This window comes from Chelonia mydas, chromosome 4, assembly GCF_015237465.2.
Source record: "Chelonia mydas isolate rCheMyd1 chromosome 4, rCheMyd1.pri.v2, whole genome shotgun sequence".
NCBI lineage: Eukaryota > Metazoa > Chordata > Testudines > Cheloniidae > Chelonia > Chelonia mydas.
In genome coordinates, this window is record NC_057852.1 from 12179518 (window position 1) to 12206138 (window position 26621).

General features: G+C 44.8%; 1 protein-coding gene across 7 annotated transcripts in view; it reads left to right on the plus strand.

The window, feature by feature from the left end:
* The first annotated feature begins 4138 nt into the window (after positions 1-4138).
* Positions 4139-26621, plus strand: part of CDKL2 (cyclin dependent kinase like 2) — a 36739-nt gene continuing 14256 nt past the window's right edge. Inside the window, exons 1-8 of one of the 7 annotated variants that reach the window (XM_043544552.1) lie at positions 4139-4275; positions 5003-5151; positions 6345-6541; positions 19019-19213; positions 20397-20575; positions 21534-21646; positions 23821-23960; positions 25765-25853. In XM_043544552.1, the coding sequence (XP_043400487.1) occupies positions 6374-6541; positions 19019-19213; positions 20397-20575; positions 21534-21646; positions 23821-23960; positions 25765-25853 (884 nt within the window). In that variant the 5' untranslated portion in view covers positions 4139-4275; positions 5003-5151; positions 6345-6373. The other 6 variants (XM_037896651.2, XM_043544554.1, XM_043544556.1 and 3 more) reach the window with 6 other exon arrangements.

A 26621-nucleotide genomic window follows, 5' to 3' on the forward strand; every position in this document is an offset into this window, starting at 1 on the left:
TGCAGGTGCTTTCATGCCCTAGGGCAATAGTTCTCAAACTTTTGTATTGGTGACTCCTTTCACACAGCAAACCTATGAGGGTGACCCCCCCCTTGTAAATTTAAAAACACATTTTTTTATATTTAACACTATTATAAATGCTGAAGGTGAAATGCAGTGTGTGGGTGGAGGCTGATAACTCACAACCCCTCCATGTAATACCCTGGTACCCCCCTCCCCTCTGGGCTCTCAACCCCCATTTGAGAACCTCTGCTCTAGGGCATGGACTGGACCTGAAATGGTGCAAAAAAGTATGTTCCCTCCACACCTGCTGTTCAGGTGCTGTGTTTCTATCGTGTTTCTAACTGTGCTGAATTAGATGGTTTAAAGCTGTCTACATGCAATCAGGTAGAAGGTGTGAGGGGTCTGTCCAGGTGCGAGGCAGGTGCTTTAAGGAGCTAGGAGGGCAGACTAGCAGGTTAGATGTGGTTGAGGGTATAAGAGAGGCTATGGAAGTAGCACCCCTCTCACTGCCCTTACTTGTTTAGAACTGTTGTCACCATTACATGTTAATAGCGGTCTCCAGGGACGATGTTACTGGAATGCTTTTGCATAAACGATTGCCTGTATCTAAGGATGAATCGACTTTCTTATAATGCTGGTAGAGAGAAAACAGTTGAAACTTTAATAAAACATGAAAGGATCAGCTGGCCAACACCATAATTTTCCAGGATGCATCCCTAAAAGTTGCCAGTAATTTCAGAGAGGGAGTGAATGCATCTAAAAAAAAAAAAAAAGGTACCCGTAATGGCAATGAGCAGGACTTCAGTGCTAGCTTTCCACAAGATGTTGCAGAGCGAAGGGCAGAACGAAGCTTCAAGCAGGGGCAAGGAACTCGTTTTCAAGGAGGGGCTCGTCTCTGTCAAATGCTCAGTGTTAAGCCAGGTCTACTCTACCCTATTTGGTTCTGGACTAGGGTCGAAGCACAAGCAGCCCTTCCGCGCTGGCTGTCGGGGGCTTCTCCTGGGACTGTTCCGCTGGGTTCTGAGTGCGGGTAAAGGCAGCACGGGGAGACAATGCCCTGGGCTGCTTCTTGCTGCTGTTTGACCATAGCTGGGTGTGCTGCGCTGTCTCCTCCAGCATGTGCATTTTGCTCTGCCAGGGGCCAGGGCGGGAGCACGCGCTGGTTGCATTTCCCAGGAGCAGCAGCAACAGGTGCTGAATGGAGGCAGGAGCAGGCTTGGGCCCAGTGTTTTCCCCAGGAATTGAAATTGGGTGTGTGGGGGGGTCAGGGCCGATGAGGGGTGAGACCGTGAGGGTGAAGGTGGGCTGTATGGCACCATAGTAAAAAACTGAAAAATGTTTCATGACCATTTTATTAGATTTTAAAATCATCACACAAATTAAAGTTGGCTACTTAAGACTTCCATGAAGCACGATGTCTACATCCTTCTTTGTTTCTTGTTATAATTTTGCACAACTCTGTTAATGAACTTCTTCAATGCGATGCGTTCATCTTTGGTGGCTTCTTGTGTGTCTGATACTTCCATTCCTTCAATTGATATGCTCATTAGTTCAGTCACATGATCAGGCAGAAGGAGACTTCTTTCAAAACACAAACTTCTATTCAATGATGAAAAAGAACGCTCGGCTGTAGCTGTTGTGACTGGGAGTAGCAAGAGATGAATTCCTACTTCTTTCAGCCCAGGAAACGTAACACAAAGATCGGGTCGAGCCACTAGTGATGATAAAAAATAAGTTGAAGTCAAATCTTCATTCATTCATCGTACGATATTCCACTCTGGGTTCAAATTCTCTATTCTGTCCTGAGCACGTGGCAGCCCCATTGCTGGTAGTCTCTCACTCCACTCAACTGTCGGTGTTTGATAGGACAGGGATCTGTAAAAGCTACATAGAGGTTGAGCAGAATCTAGAAGTCGCTGTTGTAGATTTTTAAGAATCAAGTCTGTGTCAAGCTTTTCAGTTGTCTTAACAAACGCTTCTTGTCCTCTTCATTTAAGGATTCAGTATAAATGCCTTCATTAGTCAACTTCCGGACTGAAGTCTTTGCTTCTTCCAGTGACTTTTTCAATGGATAGCGCTCTGATCCAAATGTAGCTTCTATTGCTGGACAAAGATCTACTACTGTTGTAGAAGATGCCTGGATGGCATTGTTTAATGACCTAAGTGGTTTCAACAGTAGATTTACAAGAGAGAAAATGGCAATGGTCTTCTCTGAATGTAGTAGCAAAAGTAATGCACCAGCCTCACTACTTAGATCCATCCCATCTTGGTAGATACTTTCCAAAGCCAGTAATAATGGCTGGAGTAATTTTAAGACAACAGCCAAGGATCGCTCATGAGAGAGAGCGTTTTCCCAAGTTGGACTAATTTGATCTATAGTCACAGTTTATCTCCTATATTTTCCAAGATATTCAGTCTTTTTGGACTCTTGCTGGAAAAAAGAATATAATGCAGACATTAAATTTATAGCTTTTTAAATGTCTTTTGAAGAGTCTGCAGCTTGTACTAGCGCTAGTTGGAGTAGATGGCCTCTGCAGTGTGTGTGTATAGGAGAGATTAGGGTTACACTTTTCTCTGAGCAAAGCTTGTGCTCCACCATGTCTTCTAGAGAAGTTTGAAGCTCCAGCAAATGCACAAGCAGCCATATGTTTGGGGTCCCATTGACAAGCATTTAACTCTTCTAAGATGTGGGTTGTCACAGATGCAGCCAATCTGTCTTCTATAAACTTGAACATCTAGAAATGCCTACCACTGACATCAAGATAACGTAAACAATGACTTGATGACCATTTGCATTGGTGCATTCATCGGCCATGTGTGCAAATTTTTTGAATGTGGTGAGAGAGTTCTTAACTTTCTCAACTGTTGAGTCTTTCACTGTGGCACCACATGCGTCTAGCCCGTCAGTTGAGTTTCTTGCAGAAAGATAGTGAGCATTTGCTGGTCTTGTTCAGAACCAGTGTTCAACTTCAGGATGAACAAGTGACAATGCACTAAACATTGGCCTCCAGTTTGCAGTGTGCGGTATCTGTTGCTTAAATAGCGAGTATGATGCCTCAGCCATGTTTGTTCGCACGAGTTGGTCTCTTGAAGTTCTTCCAGCTCTCGGTGATTTCAGCTGAGCTCTCAGTGGGGGAACCTTGCTGCTGGTGCAGCCTGGGCCATCTCTTCTACAGAAACACTGTCCCACAGCAGGTCTAAGCACTTAAACTTGATTCTCAGTGACTTCAGCCTTTGTTTTGTTAAGTGATCACTACAGCTATCTATGGAGCCTAATCAGCTCTGTCTTTAAATAGTGGAGAGGAGCAGGTCAAACTGTACTTGTGACACAGGCAGACTATCAAGCAAAACACCTATCCCTTCCCCCGCTCTTGATGCCCTCAATCAGCACCACCTAAGTATGGTTCTACTGCCCTTTACTCATCTAATAAGAATAACATTTCATTACCCCTCCTTCAGGTGATTCGTAACCTAACCCCAGCCGAAACGTATCACGGGGGCAGTGCAGCTCTGTTTGCTAGTAGGTAGAGGAGGTGTGAATATAAATACAATCTGGTCTGGAAGCCTTTCCCCTCAGGCCTCCCGTTCATCACTGGCTGTGGGGGAGAGCGCACTTCGGCTTTGCTTACAAACCAGCACTTGAAATTATGAGGTTGGCCAACATCAGTGAAATGAATGCACTGACATGGTCATAAAAACAACAGCTCTCCCGGGAAGCTCTGCCATCTTCCTCCTTTTCAAATCTTTCATACTTTCTCAGCCACCCCCCTATTTTATCATACGCTGTATATGCTTTTAAAGCGTGTATCAATGATTCACTTCAAATTTCCAAACCATCCCTCAATGGGCAACACTGCCTGGAACTAGTTCACAAAACTGGGGGCGGGGGTCATTGGAAATTCGGGGGGTGTAACCCCCCCCCCATAGGAGGGTGTAGGGAAATCCCTGCTCGGGCCCTGGGGGGCGGGAGGGGGTCAGGCTAGCGCCCAGTCTCTGCACGGCCTGTGCCTGCAGCGCGGCCCCCTGCCCCGGGGCCTCCCTGAGGCGGCGGCACGCGCTGGCTCCGCCCGGCCCTGGCGGCGGCGTGTGTACAGCTGCGCCGTTGCCCCTGGCTACCGCCGCTCGCGCTCGCAGCCTGCTCGGGCCTTCGCGTGCACCCCCCCGCGCCCTGGACGGCTGGCTGGCGGGGCGCGCGCCCGCCCACCCCGCCGCGGCTGGTGTCGGCCCCGCGCGGCCTGTGCGCCGGGCGCGCGGCTGCTCCGCTGCTCCCGGGTGAGCGCGCGGGCGCGCGCGGCGGGGGGAGAAGCGCTCGGGGCAGGTGGGTGACGATGGGGGAGGCTGCTCCCCACGCCGCGCGCGCTCCGGGTAGCCCAGCCCTGGGGAACCCGACCCACTCCCCACTCCCTGCCCGCGCAGCAGCCCTCTGCATACCTGGGCTCGGCAGCCGGCGTGTGGGCAGCGCGCGGCGTGGGGCTCCCCCTCGTTTGGGGGGGCAGGTGTGTTGCACTGGGGAAGGGGGTTGCAGGGTGTAACTGAGACTCTCCCTGCATTGGGGCGGGGGGGCAGGTGTGTTGCACTGGGGGAGGGGGTTGCAGGGTGTAACTGAGACTCTCCCTGCATTGGGGCGGGGGGGCAGGTGTGTTGCACTGAGGGAGGGGGTTGCAGGGTGTGATGGGGGCTCCCCCTGCAGAGAGGTGGGGGAAAGGTGTATGGTATGCAGGAGGGGTGTTATGTTTGGTGTGGTGTCCCCCCCCTTACAGAGGGGCAGCGGTGGGGGGAGGTGGATAGGGAGGTTAGGGGGTGTGATGTGGGAGTCCCCCTACAGAGGGATGGTGGGAAGGGGTTACAGAGATGTTAGTGGAGGTTCTGTAATTTAAGGCTTTGGGAGATTTGTGCCTGGATAAGGAGTGAACACACACATACATTCTCTGTTGGGGGTGGGGGGTGATTCAGTCACTGTGATATTAATCTCTCAATATTGCTGCAAACCCTTCCTCAGCTAGAGGTCAAAGCAAATCAACCCCAGAGGTACTTGTGCAGGGCTTGGATGCTGCAGTGATGGACAGGTGCCCCATCGGTGGATGGAATGCTCTTTGCTGTATCACAGCTCCCCCTTGCCAGTGTTAGTTCTCCTCTGTCTTTCTTCAGGTTAGTTGCTTTATGTATTTCCTGGTCAGGGGGCTGTAGCGTGAGGGCAAGGGAGGCATACGTGTTGGGGCACTCTTGCTTTGAGACTGGCTCACACGTGTCTCAAACACAAGCCCTTGCCTGCCGTGGGTAATTGAGGATTCAGTGAGTGTTTTGCATTTCCAAAGCACAGCACGCAACATTCACCAGTTACAGTAGCATTAGGATGTAGGGCCCAACGTCAAGGGCAAAATTCGCATTGATTTCTGTAAGAGCAGGCTCATACCTAGCAATAAGAAATGATCTAAGCTTTCGGAGTCTGGGATTGGCCACTTTTGATTGTGTAATACATTCTTGGCCATATATTGATTCTTATTTTTTATTGGTATTTTTGAAATATTTACATCTCTTGGACCCATTAACTCTCCTTGCACTTGGTTTCTCATAGACTTGTTATCACTGCATAAAGCATCCTATTTAAGGCTTGTGTGAAAACAGCAAAGAAGTTTGAAATGGAATTATTCCTTTTGATGCTCAAGAGACGGCTCGATTATGGGTTAAGCAGTGCCAGTTAGAAATGATCAAAATGAAATTATTAGGTGAAAAATGAGCTGAGTTTCCTCTTCTCTGTGGTTGAGACAACATGAGTGATTGCTTATCTTCCTAGAACAATGTCAGCTCCAACCCTCTTCTGTACAGGCTTCAGTCAGCCATTCAAAATAAGCTATTAAATGCAAAGTATACTGTAATCTCTGCAGTTTTGTATCTACTTTTCTGATCAGTCATATGTATGTTTTTTATTAAAACAGAAGGTATGTAAAATTCAGAGCTGTTACTTACTTTGTCATAAAGATACACAAACAAAAATTTTTGGGCTTTGCATAAATATAATATTTTGCCAAAAGTTTTGCTACTGCTTTGTTAACTTCAGTCCAGGCTTCTGACCTTGTCCTGCACAGACCCTTTTGTTTCCATTAAAAGATGTGCTGAGACATCAAACACAATACAAACGCTCAGCCTGCTCTATGGGTTTGTTATTTACTGTGCCTCATACGGACTCCTGGGAGGTCACAGAGCACAACTTGGGAAGGTTATGATTAAGTATGTGTGCTGGTGGGGGCCGAGGTAGACTGGTTGTAGTAAAAGCAGTGGAGAATTTGTCAGAAATGTAGATGCTGTTGTTGTGTATGCTTACCCTGGTTTATGGCTTTCAGCACAAAGACACAGAGGTTTCTGAATTAAAATGGAAAAATATGAGACCCTTGGGCTAGTCGGAGAAGGAAGCTACGGAATGGTAATGAAGTGTAGAAATAAAGACAATGGAAGAATAGTCGCCATCAAGAAATTTTTGGAAAGTGAGGATGATAAAATGGTTAAAAAAATTGCCATGAGAGAAATCAAGCTACTCAAGGTGAGTTCACGTACAAAGTAACATGCAGACGTAGGCAGAAGCAAGGTCCATTTTACCTAGTGTGTTCAGCAGTAACATACAGTAAATACACTTCTGTATAAAAGTCCCAGTATTAGTTTAGGAATTTAAGTTTTACAGATTCTGAAACAAATGGTGGTTTTTGATGTATATTTTGATTGTCATTCGTCTAAGAAAGATAGCTTTATATAAGAGGCTTGCCATCCAAGTTGTGTTACTGAAAACTTAAGTACAGAAGGTTACTTTATTTTGAAAGTGGTGCCTTTGTAGTAGCCTCAGCTGCCAAGGATAAAAAGAAAAGTATATTCTGGTTTTAGATCCTGATTCAGGAAAGCAGTTAACGACATGCTGTTCAATATTTTCTTGAATGGGGATCTTTTCCTAAATCAGGGTCTTAGGTTGTCACATTTTGCAGCCCTAGACCATTCAAAAGTGCAAAAACTATAGTAAAGCTAGTAATTATCCATTATCATCTGTTTATGTTTATGTGTAGAAAATTTATAACTATATGTCACTATAATCTTGGACTGCTTTATAAATGTGTATTAGGGAATATTTTTTAAACCTTGTTAAACTATGCATTGAGAGATCTTTAAGGAGTAGTGTCTTGTCTCTGCATTGAAATTACAGGATGTTTGTGATCTTACAATTTGAATTACTTTTGAAAAATATGAAATTTGTAGTGGTAAGTTGTCATAAATATAAAGTTTCAGAGTAGCAGCCATGTTAAGTCTGTATTCGCAAAAAGAAAAGGAGTACTTGTGGCACCTTAGAGACTAACCAATTTATTTGAGCATAAGCTTTCATGAGCTACAGCTCACTTCATTGGATTCATTCAGTGGGGAGATTTATATACACAGAGAGCATGAAACAATAGGTGTTACCATACACACTGTAACCAGAGTGATCACTTAAGGTGAGCTATTACCAGCAGGAGAGCGGGGCGGGGTGGGGCGGGGCGGGAACCTTTTGTAGTGATAATCAAGGTGGGCCATTTCCAGCAGTTGACAAGAACGTCTGAGGAACGGTGGGGGGTGGGGATAAACATGGGGAAATAGTTTTACTTTGTGTAATGACCCATCCACGCCCAGTCTCTATTCAAGCCTAAGTTAATTGTATCCAGTTTGCAAATTAATTCCAATTCAGCAGTCTCTCGTTGGAGTCTGTTTTTGAAGTTTTTTTGTTGACGTATTGCTACTTTTAGGTCTGTAATCGAGTGACCAGAGAGATTGAAGTGTTCTCCAACTGGTTTTTAAATGTTATAATTCTTGACGTCTGATTTGTGTCCATTTATTCTTTTACGTAGAGACTGTCCAGTTTGGCCAATGTACATGGCAGAGGGGCATTGCTGGCACATGATGGCATATATCACATTGGTAGATGTGCAGGTGAACGAGCCTCTAATAGTGTGGCTGATGTCTCTACATAAAAGAATAAAAGCCAGTTGGAGAACATTTCAATACGTAAATTCGTAAATAAGCACTCCAATGATTGGGACCTAGTGTTAAAGCAGTTGCTCTTTGCCTACAGAGCTGTACCCCATCCCAGTTTAGGGTTTTCACCATTTGAACTTGTATATGGCCGCAAGGTTAAGGGGCCATTACAGCTGGTAAAGCAGCAATGGGAGGGGTTTACACCTTCTCCAGGAGCTAACATTCTGGACTTTGTAACCAACCTACAAAACACCCTCCGAACCTCTTTAGCCCTTGCTAAAGAAAACCTACAGGATGCTCAAAAAGAGCAAAAAGCCTGTTATGATAAACATGCCAGAGAGCGTTCCTTTAAAGTAGGGGACCAGGTCATGGTCTTAAAGGCGCTCCAGGCCCATAAAATGGAAGCATCGTGGGAAGGGCCATTCACGGTCCAGGAGCGCCTGGGAGCTGTTAATTATCTCATAGCATTTCCCACCTCAAACCGAAAGCCTAAGGTATACCATATTAATTCTCTAAAGCCCTTTTATTCCAGAGAGTTAGAGGTTTGTCAGTTTACAGCCCAGGGAGGGGATGACACTGAGTGGCCTGAAGGTGTCTACTACGAAGGGAAAAGTGCGAGTGGCATGGAAGAGGTGAACCGCTTCATGACCCTTGGGCATATGCAGCGACAGCAGTTCAAGGAGCTGTGCACTAGCTACACACCGACGTTCTCAGGCACCCCAGGACTGACGGAACGGGCATACCACTCCATTGACACAGGTAATGCGCACCCAATTAAAGCCTTACTGGGTGTCTCCTCAAGCTAAAACTGCCATAGAACGGGAGATCCAGGATATGCTACAGATGGGTGTAATCCGCTTCTCTCGCAGTGCATGGGCATCTCCAGTGGTTCTAGTTCCCAAACCAGATGGGGAGATAAGTTTTTGCGTGGACTACCGTAAGCTAAATGCTGTAACTCGTCCAGACAACTATCCAATGCCACGTACAGATGAACTATTAGAGAAACTGGGACGGGCCCAGTTCATCTCTACTTGGACTTAACCAAGGGGTACTGGCAGGTACCGCTAGATGAATCCGCCAAGGAAAGGTCAGCCTTCATCACACATGTCGGGCTGTATGAATTTAATGTGCTCCCTTTCGGGCTGTGGAATGCACCTGCCACCTTCCAAAGACTTGTAGATGGTCTCCTAGCGGGATTAGGAGAATATGCAATCACCTGCCTTGACAATGTGGCCATATTTTAGATTCCTGGGCAGAACACCTGGAACATCTACAAAAAGTCTTTGAGCTCATAAGGGAGGCAGGACTAACTGTTAAGGCTAAGAAGTGTCAAATAGGCCTAAATAGAGTGACCCACCTTGGACGCCAGGTGGGTCAAGGAACTATCAACCCCCTTCAGGCCAAAGTGGATGCTATCCAAAAGTGGCCTGTCCCAAAATCAAAGAAACAGGTCCAATCCTTCTTAGGCTTGGCCAGATATTACAGGCGATTTGTACCGCAATGCGGCCAAATCGCTGCCCCACTGACAGACCTAACCAAAAAGAAACAGCCAAATGCCGTTCAGTGGACTGAAGAGTGTCAGAAGGCCTTTAACAAGCTTAAAGCGACACTCATGTCTGACCCAGTGCTAAGGGCCCCAGACTTTGACAAACCGTTCCTAGTAACTACAGATTCGTCCGAGCGTGGTGTGGGAGCAGTCTTAACGCAGGAAGGACCGAATCAAGAGTTCCATCCTGTTGTGTTTCTCAGCAAGAAGCTGTCTAAGAGGGAAAGCAACTGGTCAGTCAGTGAAAAGGAATGTTATGCCATTGTCTATGCTCTGGAAAAGCTACGCCCATACATTTGGGGACGGCGTTTTCACCTGCAAACCGATCATGCTGCGCTACAGTGGCTTCATACCGCCCCGGGAAAGAACAAAAAGCTTATTTGGTGGAGTTTAGCTCTCCAAGACTTTGATTTCGACATCCAGCACATCTCAGGAGCTTCTAACAAAGTGGCTGATGCACTCTCCCGTGAAAGTTTCCCAGAATCAACTGGTTAAAATCGTCCTTGAGATGTGGAAAATATTGTTAGTTTTTATACAGTTTGTAGCATATTTAGAGGTGCATGTGTCTTTTATTAACTCTGTTTTCTCCTAGAGCTCCAGGAAGAAATCACAGCCAGTGTTTTCACCCTATCTGTGATTTGGGGGGCGTGTCATAAAAACAAAGTGAAGGCTAACCACCTTTCTCCTTCCTGGCCAGAGGCAAAATCCTTTCACCTGCAAAGGGTTAAGAAGCTAAGATAACTTCGCTGGCACCTGACCCAAAATGACCAATGAGGGGATAAGATACTTTCAAATCTGGAGGGTTTTGTCTGTCTGTGTGATGCTTTTGCCGGGAACAGATCAGAAATGCAAGCCTTCCCCAGGAAAAGGGGTGTAGGGCTTGGGGGGATATTTTGGGGGAAGACGTCTCCAACTGGGCTCTTCCCCTGTTCTTTGTTTAAAATGCTTGGTGGTGGCAGCATATGGTTCAAGGACAAGGCAAAGTTTGTACCTTGGCGAAGTTTTTAACTTAAGCTGGTAAGAATGAGCTTAGGGGGTCTTTCATGCAGGTCTCCACATCTGTACCCTAGAGTTCGGAGTGGGGAAGGAACCTAGACATAAGTCATTTTATGTTTACATTTAGAATATAGCAGCAATCTAGGTGGAACAATTTAGGTATGGTTAGCTACTGTTATTTTTAAAAATACCAATGGTAGATTGATTTGGCAGTTAGCTCAGATCAATGGGGAGTTACTTTTCTGTTTGGTTAGGTGCTGTTCTCAGTTAGTTGGCTGGCACTGACTTTGTTAGGAATGTGTTTGTATGCTCTCTATTCATGAGGGAAGGGTGAAAGGAAATGAGATGCAAATGAAGCTGCAAACTTGATTCCACCTTGACTGCAATTAAAGGCATTCTGTTGGCAGATATTCTCTTCATCTGCCAGTTGGAAACATATTAGTATTGTTAGATGGCTGGAAGTGGAGCATTGCATGTGACAAATTAAAAAAGGGACTTCTATTGCACTCCTGTACCCCTCTTGCTGTCAGAAGTGTGTGACGCTGTACCTAAAACCACCGGGGTTGGCATACCAGTTCAGAGCAGCGATCTACCTAGTGTGGGATCCTATCTCCAACAATAGCCAGTATGCGATGTTTCGTAGGAAGGTGCAAGAACATCTGCATCATGGATAATTGTGGAATAATCTACCCAGAGGGGTAAATTTCTTTCCAAGCCCCATCAGTTAGTGGTTGACTTATGCCATGCACTGAGCAGCTTTATAATCCTTAGATTTGTTTGTTCTGTTTAATGCAACTGGATATTCTGTTATCCATACACATTTCCAATCCTTTTTGAATCCCACTGAGCTCTTGGACTTAGTGTTAGCTTGTGGCCGTGAGTTGCATAGACTAATTATACACTGTGGTTTATTAAAACCATATTTTATCCATTTTAAATTTTGTCACTTTCCAGTTCAATTTACTGCCTTCTGTACTATAAGAGGGTAAACAGGACCATCTGATTTACCTTTTCTGTGTCATTCAATAATTTATACACTTTTTTCACATCCCCTTCCACTCATTTCCTTTCTGAACGAAGAGTCCCAGTCTTTTCCATCTCTCTTGATATGGAAGTCTCTCCTTGCCTCTAATAATTTGATTAGCCCCAGTGGTGTGGATTAAAAGGGACGATGTAATCCCCTAGTTACTTGGGATTGGCAGCCAGTGCAGAATACAGAGTCTGCCCAGTTCAGAATGTGGGCTATTGCTCTGTGTACTAGCCAAAGTTTCCTTGCACTCTAGAAGGATAGACCTAGGTACAGGAGATTGCATAGGATAGAGTATTATCCTGCGTCAGATGGGAACAAACGGAGTCCTGGTATTCCCTTGTCCTCTACCCATTCATAACACCAGACTAACATGCTCTTCACACTATGTTGTGCAGATTTCCACAGTGGGCCCTTTCCTCTGTCTTGTACAATTTTGATCACTAGTGAAACAGTGTCATCATTAGGCTTCAGCATCAACTCCCCCTATTAAATGAAGGGGTACAATTTACACCTACTGCAGAGTTTTTGTTTCAGGCTGTCAGCAGATTCAGGCAGATATGGCTTCATCACTTAACCCTGAAAATATGAAATGAATGTAATCTTCACAACCGTAAGACACAACTATCCTTTAAAAGTTTGTTAAATGAAAGCTTAGATGCTGAGCATAAGATACAACTACTAGGGAAAAGTTCTGGTTCCCCAGTCTACTGTGAGGCAATCCAATTTTGACCCTGGGTTTTATCTGGTCCATTAGCAGTGATGCTGTGTGGTATCAAGCCCAGGGCATACCCCGCTCCCGGGTATCTTAGAAATTAACTTTTGTTCCTGGATGAAAGAGAGCTTGGCAAAGAGCATTTTACTATTAATATGCCATGGTCCAGTATATGTAGACAGTCAGTGAAAATAAATGTCAGGAGAGTTAATCTTGTTATGTTTCATAGGCTGCAAGCTCCACATGGATGGAGTCTGGTGTCTTTAACAGCTGTGGAATTTTCTCCAGAATCTAAGCTTTAATTAAAAAACAAGAGCTCTTCAGCTCTTATGGCTGTGAAGCAAATACTCCTGTCCTAATGACAGGTTTCAGAGTAACAGCCGTGTTAGTCTGTATTCGCAAAAAGAAAAGGACTCCTTTTCTTTTTACTCCTGTCCTAAGCAATGAGTAAACCCATGCTTGAATCTGTAAATAGCCTGAAACTATAGCTGCAGTGTTACCCGCACACTCTAGGGCCCCCACCTTTACCCTTCCCTGGGCTCAAGGTGTAACCTGGTTAATTTAGGCACCCCCACCCGTCCCCAGATCCTAGGGCTCAGGGTGTAATCTTCTGTTTGGTTGCGGGGCCTCTTACCAGTGAAAGAGCCTTACACAATAATATCCTTAACCTCTATTTATTAACAATTACCAAAACAGAATACACACACTAAGCATGCAATGCTCCCCACTTCCAATAAGGCAGACATACTTTTCTTGATGGCTAGTCGAGATTAGCTTGTCTGGGGCTCCAGTTTCTGCCTGTATGGTCGCTAGGGTGTTGAGGTCTGGCAGCTCTGATCTTGGGCTGTGTCCTGGACTTCGGTTCCAAAGAACTTCCTTTTGGACCCCATATAGTTAAGATTTGGGTCCTACTTAGCAAAATCTTAACTAGTCATTTAAAACTGAAATACTACAAGACAGTATTTTTCACCAGTCCTAGCCTACTACAAAACAATTCTTTAACCAATCAGATCTTAGTTGATTTAAATCTTTGCAAAATTAGTTATGCAAGAATCAAAGACTTGGACAGAAACTGTACAGATGAACAATAGAGAAGTAGGGACCATAAAGGCAAAACAATTAAAAAAAAATGTAGATTTCAGAATCACAAACATTAAGTTACTCCTTGCCGGACAGAATGCTATCAAACAATCTTAAACTTTAAACATCTTACGATCTGTTTCTTTCTCTGATGCTGGTGGGTACTATTAGGGCAGGAGCGCCTTCTTAACTGCCCGATATGACAATTTAGGTGGAATGTGAGGCTGTGACTCTCTGCTTCTTAGCTCATGGCTGCTGCTGTCCTCCTGCAGCTGCTGCTGATTACTGCAGAAAAAGGCCTCAGACCTTACAGTAGGATAGGTGTGAATTGTGCCTCTTTGTTTCAAGTGGTGTTGACTCTGAAACCTAATAATGACAATTTAAATATGAACATGAACTGTTTTACTGCTGATCATTTTCACAGTAACACTCAGCTAATGTGCTTACCTATCTTTGTTGGGGGTGTGGCCCTTTAGGGTCCCTGGCTGCTGTCATGGGTGTCTGGGGTGGCAAGGAAGCTTATGCTCCCTTTTCCACAGATACAAAGTCACTTTCTCCCTTCCCTGCAAGGAGGTGAGACCCCTGAGCTGCCTCTCCTCCCCAAAACCTATATTCTGCACCTCCTGGGGACCAGAAACTCTAACCACCTCCCACAACTTTTCAGCTGCCCTCCACTCATATGCCCTGAACTCCAGCTTTCTCCTGGCAGCTCCCACCGTGCATTTAGCTGCTGTCAATGTCCTGTTCTTTGGTACCATGAAAACCTGATGATGGGATAACACATAATATCTTATTGGGCAACTCTGGGAATACTATGCTGATTGAATGAGTCACTTTCAGAGTGGATTTTATAAAAGCCTTGGTGTTTGAAAATGCCAAGAATATTGGCACAGCTGAGTAGGACAGAAGCCTGTATATCCGTTGTGACATTGCACTCCATATGCTTTATAAAAACATACTTATAAATGTGAATAAGCTGTAACTGGAATATGTTTTGTGCAAAAGGTCTCTTGTAAGGTCTCATTACAAAGCTTATCTACTGAGTGTGGTCATCCTGTTTGTTTGCATGTATTATTTCTATGTCTGGAGTTAGGAGAATAAAATATAAACTTGTATTACAGATGTAAACATATTAAGTGGAAGCCATTAAGGGTGCTTGTAAATGGCTCTGTTTACTTGTAAGCCTTCCTGTGTACCTGTGTGCCAGCCAGTGGGTAATGAAGTCTTATAGTGACATGTGACCATGTCACATGATACTGGAATCCATCTTAAACCTGGTGCTTTTCCATTTAGAAGGAAGGGTGGGAACCCAGAGAGACGAAGGGTTCCTGCCTTGGGCCAAAGCTATAAAAGGGGGTGGAGCAGGACAAGGGGGGGCTCAGCCATTAGAGAGCCCCTGTTTACCACCTAAGATGTCCGCTGGAACTAACAAGGACTGTACCAAGGCAAAGGATTGGGCCCAGACTAGGAAGGCGTCTAGTCTGTGAAAGAAGCTTATTGGAACATCTCTGAGGGTGAGATATTACCTGTAATCAGTTTCTTACTGTATTAGGCTTAGACTTGTGTGTTTTGTTTTATTTTGCTTGGTGACTTACTTTGTTCTGTCTGTTATTACTTGAAACCACTTAAATCCTACTTTTTTATACTTAATAAAATCACTTTTGTTTATTAATATACCCAGAGTAAGTGATTAATACCTGGGGGAGCAAACGGAGAGATATGCACAGCTATCAGTGTTATAGAGGGTGGACAATTTATGAATTTACCCTGTATAAGCTTTATACAGAATAAAACGGATTTATTTGGGGTTTGGATCCCATTGGGAGCTGGGTGCTGGAGACAGGTAACCTGCTGAGTGGTTTTCAGTTAAAGCCTGCAGCTTTGGGGGCGTGGTTCAGACCCTGAGTCTGTGCTGCAGCAGGCTAGTGTGTCTGGCTCAACAAGACAGGGTTCTGGAGTCCCAAGTTGGCAGGAAAAACAGGCTCAGAGGTAATTTCAGCACATCAGGTGACAGTCCCAAGGGGATCTCTGTGACCGAACCTGTCACATCCATGATGTGGAATTTTAGGCCCAGTTTTCCAGAGTCCATAGGACTTATCCAGCAGTCAATTAGCAGGCGTCTGATCTTAGGGAACGTGTGTTCAGTTTGTTATTAAAAGTAACCCAGCACTTGGCTAGGCGTAATAGACTTGATTCCACTCCCTCTTCTGTAAAATACTACTTAACTGAATTGATTCATTTTGCTGTGTATGGCAGCCCTAATAAATAAATTCCTCTCCGTAAGTTACAACAAATCTGTCCTGTTTAACAGCCTATTGACTCAATAAAGAAGCTCACCCAGTTACAAGACTGATGAGTAGATTTAAAGTGACGTGAAATAGTGAATAAAGAGTGAACAGTGCGATTCCCAGCATTTCATCTTTATTTGATCGGGTTCTTTTACTTGGTTGTTCAAGTTCTTTATTAGTAGACTGGGCTTTAGAATTCAGTGCCTGTTGTGTCTGTCTAATCCAGGGTTTGTCACCATGGCATCTAAGTACCAAGTGCCCAGTTCCAAAGTCGGAGAGAATTCCCTCTGCTGTGTGGGCCTTCTGCACCTTCTGGGGTGGGCTATCGTCATGAGACGGTTCTAAATCTCCTTCCATCCCTTCAGCCCAGCCTCACTTCAGTACAACCTCAGCAGTCCTCAAATGATTTTCTCCTTCCAGGCCCATCTGGTACATTTCCCTTTAACCCATAAAGAGCCAGAAGGAGTTGTTTCCCAGCAGAACAGCTAATAGGACTGGAGTATTACAGGATATTTTGCATATGTTCCTGCACTCTTGCACTTGCATATACAACTTCCACTGTTGTTTTGCTAAGTGACAATGTCAACCATTACACTTCAGACTTCACTTTCTGCATGATTGCTGGGTAGCGCTGTTCAGATGGACTGCTAGGCTTGGCCTCCTCACAGGTTTGGTACTAGTGTCACTATGGTGGTTTTTTACTGATACAGTTCTACTGGTACAACCCCATGTTTTGGCACAGTGATGATGGTATGAAGGTGCATTATACTGGTCTAGCTTATTCCCCTTCCCCAATGGGACTAAACTGTGCCAGCCTAAGGCCTCGTCTGCACTACAAAGTCTTGTTGGCGTACCTATGCTGGCTAGGAGTGTGGGAAAAAAAAATCTCACTCCCTCCAGCAGACACAGCTATGCTGGCAAACCCCTCAGTGTAGACACAACTATGCCAACAGAAGAGTGCTCGTGTCAGCTTAGCTAATGTCGTTGGGGCACGTGCTGTAGATATGCCAGCAGAAGAACTTCTGCCAGTTTACGCTGAGTCTATGCTAGCGGTCTCTGCCAGTGTAGCAATATCAGCCAGGACTATAGTGCAGACAAGCCCTAAGCCCATTGATGCTGGTGTAACAGCATCTGCACTAGAGGGATTGTACCACTTTAAGTATACTGGTATAATTGAAGCGGTATGACTCGTGTGTAGACAAGGCCTTAGATACTGTGGGTTTTGGGCTTGGTGTTCATGTGGTAGCTTCCAAATAAAACACCTTGAAAATGTCTTGTGTGATTTCTTGATTACTTTTCAGAAATATTGGCAACTGCAACATGGATAACAACTCTCTTTTAGCAGTGTGGGTTTTGTTTTGTTGCCTCTACAGATGATAAGCTAATAACACAAATGTAAAACACTCTAGAGTTGGACTTTGCTCTTGTTAGACTATGGTGGTAAAATGAGTAGGTAACACACCTCCGTGGCTTCATTTGCGGTTTTGACTAACTCTTTTTCTAAACCATCATTTTTTAACAATATCTCAATGGGGCCTCTGTCTCTTTGGTATGTTACTTTTTAACCTGACTCTGCCAGATGAGACATAGTTTAATGGAACCTGTTTAATTGTTAACAGAATTTTAGGGAAGAATGCTGAAGTCTGAACTCTCCATTTGTATTTTAGTTTAAAGGTATTGCAGCACTGTTATTATTTGTTGTAAATATTTACATTATGGGAATGCCCAATGACCCCCGTCAGGATAGGAGCCCCATTGTCCCGGGCCCGGTAAAGTCACAGAGAAGAGAGTATCCTTGCTGCAGAGGGTTTACTGTCTGTAAACACATGCAGCCAAGGGTAAGGTATAGAGTTAACACTTACAAGCACATGAGTTTGCTGGTGAATTGGCACAGCTCTGTAAGTTACATTATTATAGACAAGATTTTTGTAATTGTGAGTGGAGAGGGGAGTAGGAAAAGGAATGGAAGAGAAGAACTGTATGATTTTTGGCAGCACATACCTTCTCCTTCACCTGTTGCAGGATGTGGGGAAGAGTAAAGGGTGAAGAATTTTCACCGTGTAAGCCCTTCCCTGAGATACGTGCACTTGCCTTCAGTGGCTCCTCTAACAGCTGCTAGAATACAGCAGGAGCATCCCTGGAAGACTCTGTTCCTGTAGGACTGGCAGGGATGGGTGATTGTGAACAGCTGGGGCTTGTATTTCCTAGATTGTGTTAGAACATGACCTTGAGGATCCGGGCTAACCAAGACAATGTTGGACATGACAGGAACAAACTGTGTTTAACATTGTGTTAACTATTTGTGGGTAATACTGTGGATAAGGTTTGTTCCTGGCCAGCTGAGATAAGGTTAACTATGACTGCCCCTGTCTATCCTGAGCGTAAAGTCATGTTTGGCAACATGTTATTTACTGTAATGGCTTGAGGATGTGATCTACCGTGACTGAATTTTCGAGTAAAAACTAGCCCCCTTGTCATCTACGCTAAGGGACCTCTTGGGGTTCTGGTTTGCCTCTGCAGGGGCAGAAATCCTTCCTGTGGACAGGCCAGTGCAGGATTGTATTGTTAGGGTCATATCCTGACCCAAATACTTAAGCCCATACTAAATTTTACACATGCGAATAATCCCTTTTAATTTAAGTGCATGCTTATGTTTACGCATTCACTGAAGTCTTTGCAAGATTGAGGCCCAACTTACTACCAGTCACCTTTACAGGGGCAGGACTCATGAACTGTAGAGATCTAAATCCAGTTGCTGTGAACTATGTACCAAAGAGCGGAGGTGGGCTTTGAAAATTCCCTTTATGAATACAATAATGAGCTGCTCAGTGTCAGCCTTTCTATTGTGAACTAAATATGGATGTGTATTTACTCACTTGCTTTTTCTGACTCCGGTAAAAAGTGTACATGTGCCTCTTTGACTTATGAAATTAAAGTTATTTTCTCTGGAGAAGCATCTGGCACTGGCCACTGTCAGAGACAGGATATTGGCCTACATGGACCATTGGATTGACCCAGTATGGGCGTTCTTATGAGACCCTCAGGACCCAATTTTAAACATAAAACAGCACGAGTGTCATGTCAAAGATGACAGGTTTCAGAGTAGCAGCCGTGTTAGTCTGTATTCACATAAAGAAAAAGAGTACTTGTGGCACCTTAGAGACAAACAAATTTATTTGAGCATAGCTCACGAAAGCTTATGCTCAAATAAATTGGTTAGTCTCTAAGGTGCCACAAGTACTCCTTTTCTTTATGTCAAAGATGAGAGGGTGTTTGGGATACCAGGTGCATTGCAATTAAGTTTTCAGGCTCTAGGTCTTTTATGCTGGTAAATGCTGATATGTTCTCATAAAGTATCTATTGTTTTATAACAGCAACTTCGACATGAAAATCTGGTGAACCTGCTGGAAGTGTGTAAGAAGAAGAAACGATGGTATCTGGTGTTTGAATTTGTGGATCATACACTTCTCGACGACCTTGAGCTGTTTCCACATGGACTAGATTACAATAGAGTTCGGAAATATTTGTTTCAGATTATAAAAGGAATAGGATTTTGTCACAGTCACAATGTAAGTAGACTGATGAGGTTAACTTTGCATTCTAAAAAAACTCAATGGATGAGTAGCTGCTAAGTACTTATTTTAAGTAAAGCTTCAACTGGAAAGAAATATGTAAAGTATGCAAATGTTAATAGTGACAGTATTTCATAGAAAAAACAACGAGGAGTACTTGTGGCACCTTAGAGACTAACAAATTTATTTGGGCATACGCTTTCGTGGGCTAAAACCCACGATGAAGTGAGCTGTAGCTCACGAAAGCTTATGCCCAAATAAATTTGTTAGTCTCTAAGGTGCCACAAGTACTCCTCGTTCTTTTTGCTGATACAGACTAACACGGCTACGACTCTGAAACCAGTATTTCATAGGAATTCCCAGAGTGACTCAGACCCAAGGTCCATCCAACCCTCTAGCCTGTGGGTCCATCCAACCCTATGATGGTGGCCAGCACCAACTGTTTCAGAGGAAGATGTAAGAACTCTGTAGTAAGCAGATGTGGGATAATCTGTCCATCCTGGTCTCCAGTGGTTAAAGATTTATTTAAGCCTTGAAGTATGAGGTTTAATAGCTCTTCAAAATTTTTTGTTGTTAATTTTGATTCTGGGTATTCATGATGGCTCTTTAAATATTAACTTTTTAAAATCTTTTTAAATTGTTGGATTCAACTTCCTGTGACAACAAGCTCTTCCGTTTAATCTCACATTGTGTGAAGAAGCATTTTCTTGTATATCTGGGAAATTGATATTGTGTTAGTGCATAAAAATTCTTTACGGTCAGCGGCATGAGAAACCCAAAGCACTGAGATGTCTCAGCACAACACTTACAACTTTTATTCTTCAAATAAATGGTCAAGGCCAGATTTTCAAAATCAGGCACATAATTTGTGCCTGCAAAATATCTGTGGTAGGTAACTTCATGTGCAAAGGACACACTCCCATGCACAAAATGATCATTTGTATGCAAAATAGATGTTTGTGCGCGCACATGCATGTTTCGGCACGCGCTTTGTGCACTGACTGTGTATACATGAACGTCTTGAAGACTAAGCTTAGGTATCCTCTGTGCAGGTGAAAGCTTCGTTTTTACATACATACAATGGAACTAGATTTTTTTCGTGGGTCAGTCTACGGAATGTAAATTCTCATGACAGAGAAATAGGAAGTTCTTCAATTATACTTTTTGCTTCTCTTGTTAGATAATACACAGAGACATTAAACCGGAAAATATATTGGTCTCCCAATCAGGAGTTGTAAAACTCTGTGATTTTGGATTCGCTCGTACCCTGGCAGCCCCTGGTGAAGCTTACACTGACTATGTGGCGACGCGATGGTATAGAGCTCCGGAACTGTTGGTTGGCGATACCAAGTATGGCAAGTAAGAAAATGGACAGGAGAGTTTGCAGAGGGTTTTTCCTGCTTTGCAGACAAATTACAAGGCGGCTTTTCCGCCATAACTGTGATAACACAACAACTCCTCCTCTTCGGAAACAAGCCTCTACCCCCAGTACAGTTTCTATAACGCACAAAGATAGAGGAGCCAGAGACTCAATCAAGTCCCCTAGGGGCCTCCCTCTTGCCAATCTGTTTTACATGGAAGCTGCTTGAGTACTATGGTGATGGGCGAAGGCAGTGGAGAACCCTGAGATGGATGGCTAGCTCCTTCCTATCATTTTCAGACAGAAAGATGCTAACAGCATTGTGGATTCTGAAGGCTGCAGGTTGTATAGTGGAGGAGAATGCTAATTAGATGGGTGGTAGGCCCTTCAGAACTTTGACAGATATGTGGGGGGCCCTGTTGGGGTGTGAGTGGAATTAATGGGATTTCTTTGCATTGAGGATCAGTCCTGTAGACTTGGTCAGTACTCCCATGGACTTTAATGGGAGAAATCCTGGTTTGGTCCCTTTACATTTTTAATGCTGCTTGACATACCTCTTTAAAAATGTATGTACATATTATCTCTTTATAGAACCTTAAATCCACCTTCAGCAAATAAATCTTAAAAACAAATCCCTCCTTAGGAAAGAGCGTCTCCACTTCTGCCTCGTTAATAAGGGGGGAAATGCTAGAGCATGTTATGTTACATGAGGGTGGGCAGCATCATTAATCAAAACCTTAGTTCACAAAACAGATCTTTTTTTATGCCTGGTTAAAACTGAAAACAGTAATTTTGCCACAGGCAAAAACCATGCGCTGTCCAGGGCAATGCTATGTCAGACCATGCAGTGACCTTCTGGGCAATGAACACGGGCAACTTTGGGCTCAGATGTAAGAAGGAAACTACCCTGAGATGGTTTTCCCGGCGCTGGTTTCAGTCTCTGTGCTTTTCTTTCAGGGCTGTGGATGTGTGGGCCATTGGCTGTCTGGTCACAGAAATGCTAACAGGAGAGCCCCTGTTTCCTGGGGACTCGGACATTGACCAGCTGTACCATATCATGAAATGTCTGGGTAAGAATGTGTCAGCTTTTTTCTGTGTTTAACTAGCAAAGGCTTATGGTATGTCGTGGCAATGAAAAAAGGGTGGCACTGGGAGTAGTGTAAGCAAACACTATGCAAACAGTCTTGCCAAAGTGCCTGATTCTTGCCTTAATGCACTCATGCTATTTCAGTTGGGGTGGGGGAGAAAGTTGGTAAAGACGGATGATTGGGCCAAAACAGGGTGTTTTTTTTGTCATGTGGACAAATGTCCTCTCGGGCTTTGAAGACTCCCAGATGTATTTCATTTCACCTCTCGCCTCCCAGGCTGGAACGTGGATATTTTTTGTTAATGATTACAGCACTGTAAGATTTGAAAATACCACAATCTGTCCTCTTTGTTGTAGCTGACTGGGACTGTTAGAAGCAAGCTGGTCTTGCGTTATTAGCAGTCAAAGGTTATGCCATGTAGATGTGGCCATGTCCGCTCCTGGTGGGAAAGGAAGCAGCTTCGTTGCCAAGGGAATATTTAAAATAATTCTCTAGGCTACCACAGCCATCTGGCTAGCCAGAAGCCGCCAGGTTCCTAATGGCACCCCTAGGTGCAGACTTCAGGAGCCAAAGCGCCCTCAGTTAAAGGGACAGAAAGTGCACCTGCTGTCTCCTTGAGTCCCCCCCCCCCATCCCACTATCCTCACCTCTATCTTATCCCGACTGAGCCTCAGCTAGCATGCACTCATCCAAGCCACAGATCTTGGCCAGCCGCTGCGGAAGCCAAAAGACCACAAGTTGGAGCTGGTGAAAGGAAGAACTTGGTCAGAATGCTGCAGGTACCCCAGGCGGTCTCCCTAGTGTCCTTATGTACAGTAGCCCCCGAAGAGGGAGGGGGAGAGTGGAACCCAGCCATGCCCCCTGCAGGAGAGCTCTCAGCAGGGGAGCATGCTCCTGGTGCTGCTGGCTGGGTTCTTTCAGAGAAATCCATGGCACGTCTGCACCTTGAGAACTGCATGCAGTTCTGGTCACCCTATCTCAAAAACACATGTACTAGAAATGGAAAAGGTACAGAGAAGGACAACAAAATGATTAGGACATGGCACAGATTCTGTGTGAGGAGAGAGTAATAAGACTGGGACTGTTCAGCTTGGAAAAGAGACAACTAAGGGGGGGGGTATGGTAGAAGTCTGTAAAATCATGAGTGGTGTCAAGAGAGTGAATAGGGAAGTGTTCTTTACCCCTTCCCATCACACATGAACCAGGGGTCCCCCAATGAGATTAATAGGCAGCAAGTTTAAAATATGCAAAAGGAAGTACTTTTTCACACAACGCACAGTCAACCTGTGGAACTCATTGCCAGGGGATGTTTGGAAGGCCAAAAGTATAACTGGGTAAAGAAAAACAACAACTAGATAAGTTCATGGAGGATAGGCTTATCAATGGTTATTAGCCAAGGTGGTCAGGTGCACAACTCCATGCTCTGGGTGTCCCTAAGCCAAGCCTCCAACTGCCAGAAGTCAGAACTGGATGGTGGAGATGAATCACTTGATAATTGCCATGACCTCTTCCTTTCTTCTGAAGCATCTGTCACTGGCCACTGTCAGAAGACAGGATGCAAGGCTAGATGGACCATTGGTCAAACCCACTATGGCTGTTCTGATGTTCTTAGAAGCAGTAACAGTCACTCCAGTTAAACTGCCCATTCCTGCCGAGGTCCATAGCTGAACTCCCAGCATCAAAGGCAGCAGGTAGAGCTAAATGAATCATGACATGCGAGAAGTGGTGACTGGGGTGCTGGGGCAGCAGCGTTTTGAGAACATTAATTCCTTTATATGCTGTAAAAGGGAGTGGGTCTCCTTTAGCTTGAAAATGGAACCAGAGTTCATTTTGCTTGTAGAGGAAGAGAGACCCCACAAAGGCATCACTGAAGGGTCTCAGTCTCTAAGGTTAGTCTGGGCCAGGTTGAGGGCTAGAGTTTTCTCTGCCAAGAAAAGCCTTTTCGTATTGGCTGTCTTTGAGGTTCTAGATCCAAAATGTCCGATAGGATAAAGAACCACAGTGAGACCGCTGAGAGCTTTAGCTAGCGTAAGGAAAATGGTAACATTTACTGGCACGGACATCCTGACATCTACAATCGAGCAGAGGGCTACAGTCTGTGCTAAGCTTTGTGTACGCAGTTGTGGTCCCATAACAATATAACCTACCCATTCCAGGCAACTTAACTCCACGGCATCAAGAGCTGTTCTATAAAAATCCACTCTTTGCTGGAGTGAGGTTGCCAGAGGTCAAGGAGGTCGAACCTCTTGAAAGACGGTATCCCAAGCTCTCTGCTGCAGTGTTAGATTTAACAAAGGTAATTAATTATTTTGGAAATGCCTTGGTCTTCTGCTTTCTCCTTCTGTCCATCTTCCCTTTGTTCTTAAGGTTCTGTGATTTAGATTGAGGGGAAGAGGGATCAAAAATGCAAGGGAGAGGCTGCATTTCTGGCTGTCTGTCAGTTCCCAGTCTAATGAACAATTAGCTGGCTTGGCAGTTGAAAAAAAACATGATGCACAGCCTCTTCCTTTCAACAAAACACTTTGCTGCTAGGATTTATTGTGTCCTCATCCCTTTGTCTGTGCTTTCTGCTTCCACCTTTGGCTGTCCTTCTTACCCTGGGACAACTGGGTCCTGACCCCCCCCTTGTGTCACCCCACTTATCGCTTCTCCACTCAGGGGCATCATTTGCCAGGGGGACAGTTGCCCCCTTAGACTTTTCATAGGTCTATTTTCTCCACTGCCCCCCGTCTCCCCTGCACCTCCCATAGGCTCTGTAGCTGTGACACTGGCAGAGGGAGGATAGGCCCTCTCCTGTCGCCTTCTCCCTCATTGACTGAATGGGGATGGAGCTGAGGCCCCCACTCCTTGTGGGGTTGGTGATGGTTGGGGAAGGAGACTCTGAGCTGCTCTCCTTCCTGCCTGGATCCCTGGCCACTGAGCAGAGGGAGCAAGAGCTGTGGTCCCTGCTCCACATGCTTCGTTCCCCTCTCACATGGAGCTGCTGGTAGGGTGGTGGTGGTAGGAAGTAGCGTCTAGTCTGGCTAGTGACTTGGAGGCCCCATTCAGTACTGATTCCAGCCCCACCTGTGGTGTGTAGCCCACCCACCCAGGGTACAGTTTTCGGGGAAAGGCTTTGAAGGTGGGTGGTCCCTTTGAATATGTGGCAGCTGCCATTTTAGCTGACAGCAAGGTTGAACTGGGGACCTCCAGAGCTGAAAGCATGAATCTCTGCCAGGCTCTCAAGCTGTGGGTTGGGCACAGAGCGGGACAGGTAACACATGCTGACCAGTGTGTTACAGATGCAGAATCCTAGCAAGGAGCAGTTAAAACACCCTTTCTCTCTGGGATGTGATTTTATATTGTGTGGCCATGTGGGGAGCAACTTTCTCTCCCTATAGCTAGCTGCATTCAGCATGCATACTCTATGACCCACAGAGCCACTTATCTGTAACTCCTGGAGTTGGTACCTTTCCTTGTAAAGAACGGAAGCAAGTAGGTCTGTCTCTTGATGATGGGGAGGAGTAGATAGGAGTGTGCCCTTCATCTTCCTCCCCAGAATTTTGTGCCTCTGTTACAATGGCAATTAGCCTCTAGAAAACCCTCAATTTTGCCTTAGCCACTTTAGATTTTTAGTTTTGAGAAAATATGAATTGAACATTGCTGCTGCTACTGTGTGTGTTTGTGCGTGCAATACAATAATTTTGTTGGCCAAATAAAATAACACTTTGAACACAACTTATTTGGTTTCTAATGCTTAACGTTGTCCATACTGTAAAATCCTGGCCAAAAAATTAAAATAATCAAAATTAGAGAGATGGTTACAGTTTAGGAGAAAGCAGATTGATGTCTGTCAGCGAAAGGCAGCAATTCTATATAGAAAGAGTTTCCAAGTGTCGTTGACTAAAATAGATGCAGCAAGCAAACATTGTTAAATTCCTCCAGTTTGTCCTCCCTGGTTACATCCCTTAATCACATCGTAGCAGTGTTTTCTTCTATAACTTTGGGCCTTGTTTGTTTGTTTTCTTACTTTCTCTTTAGTGACTTTTATTTAGAAATATCAAAGATTTTTCATTTGATGCTACTGCAGTTGCCTACCAAACTTTACCTTGGTCTTTTAGAAATGCTTGCAGATCGATCCGGACAAAAGGCCATCCTGTGCTGACCTACTGCAGTGCGATTTCTTTAACAAAGATGGATTTGCGGAAAGGTACGTTGTCTGTTTGCTTCTTGGTCAAAATGGCCGTGTGAGAGAAGGAGGTAATGCCACTGAGCTCTGTGAGGTTCCATGCTGTGTTTGCAGGGCTCGCAGTTAGAAAAAATCCCAAGACTTTACTTGTAAACTGAGCACATTTGATATGGAAAATGCCAGACAGTAAACATGGAGCCCGGCACAGTGCCATTTTTACGTAGTCATTTTGCAGAGTAGAATTGCGCTTTCGGGTAAAGAGCAGCCTTCAGTGTGGTTAGCATTACACCAGTGTAGTACTTGCTGCATGTTTAGCAGAAAAAAGAAAATTATTATGCCCAGGGAAAGTTAGAGAATTGCCTATAAATAAATATTCGTCAAGTTATTGCCATAAAATGCACAGAAAACGTACTAGAAATCAGTGTGTGAATTATTTGTTTTATCAGGTTTGTTCAGTTTTTCTCAACAAAATTTGAGTAATTCTAGATCAGCGGTTCTCTCACTTCACTGCCCTGCGACCCCCTTTTGACAACAAAAATTACTGCATGACCCCAGGAAGGGGGACTGAAGCCTGCGCCTACTCGAGTCCTGCCACCCTGGCCGGGGGGGCCAAAGCCTGAGCCCCTCTGCCCTAGGCTGGGGGGAGGGGGCAACGTCAAAACCCAAGGGCTTCCGCCCCACGTAGGGGCCTGTAACCTGAGTCCCACCACTCAGGGCTGAAGACCTTGGTCTTTGGCTTCGGCCCAGGGCGGTGGGGTTCGGGTATTGGCCCAGGGCAGTGGTGCTTGA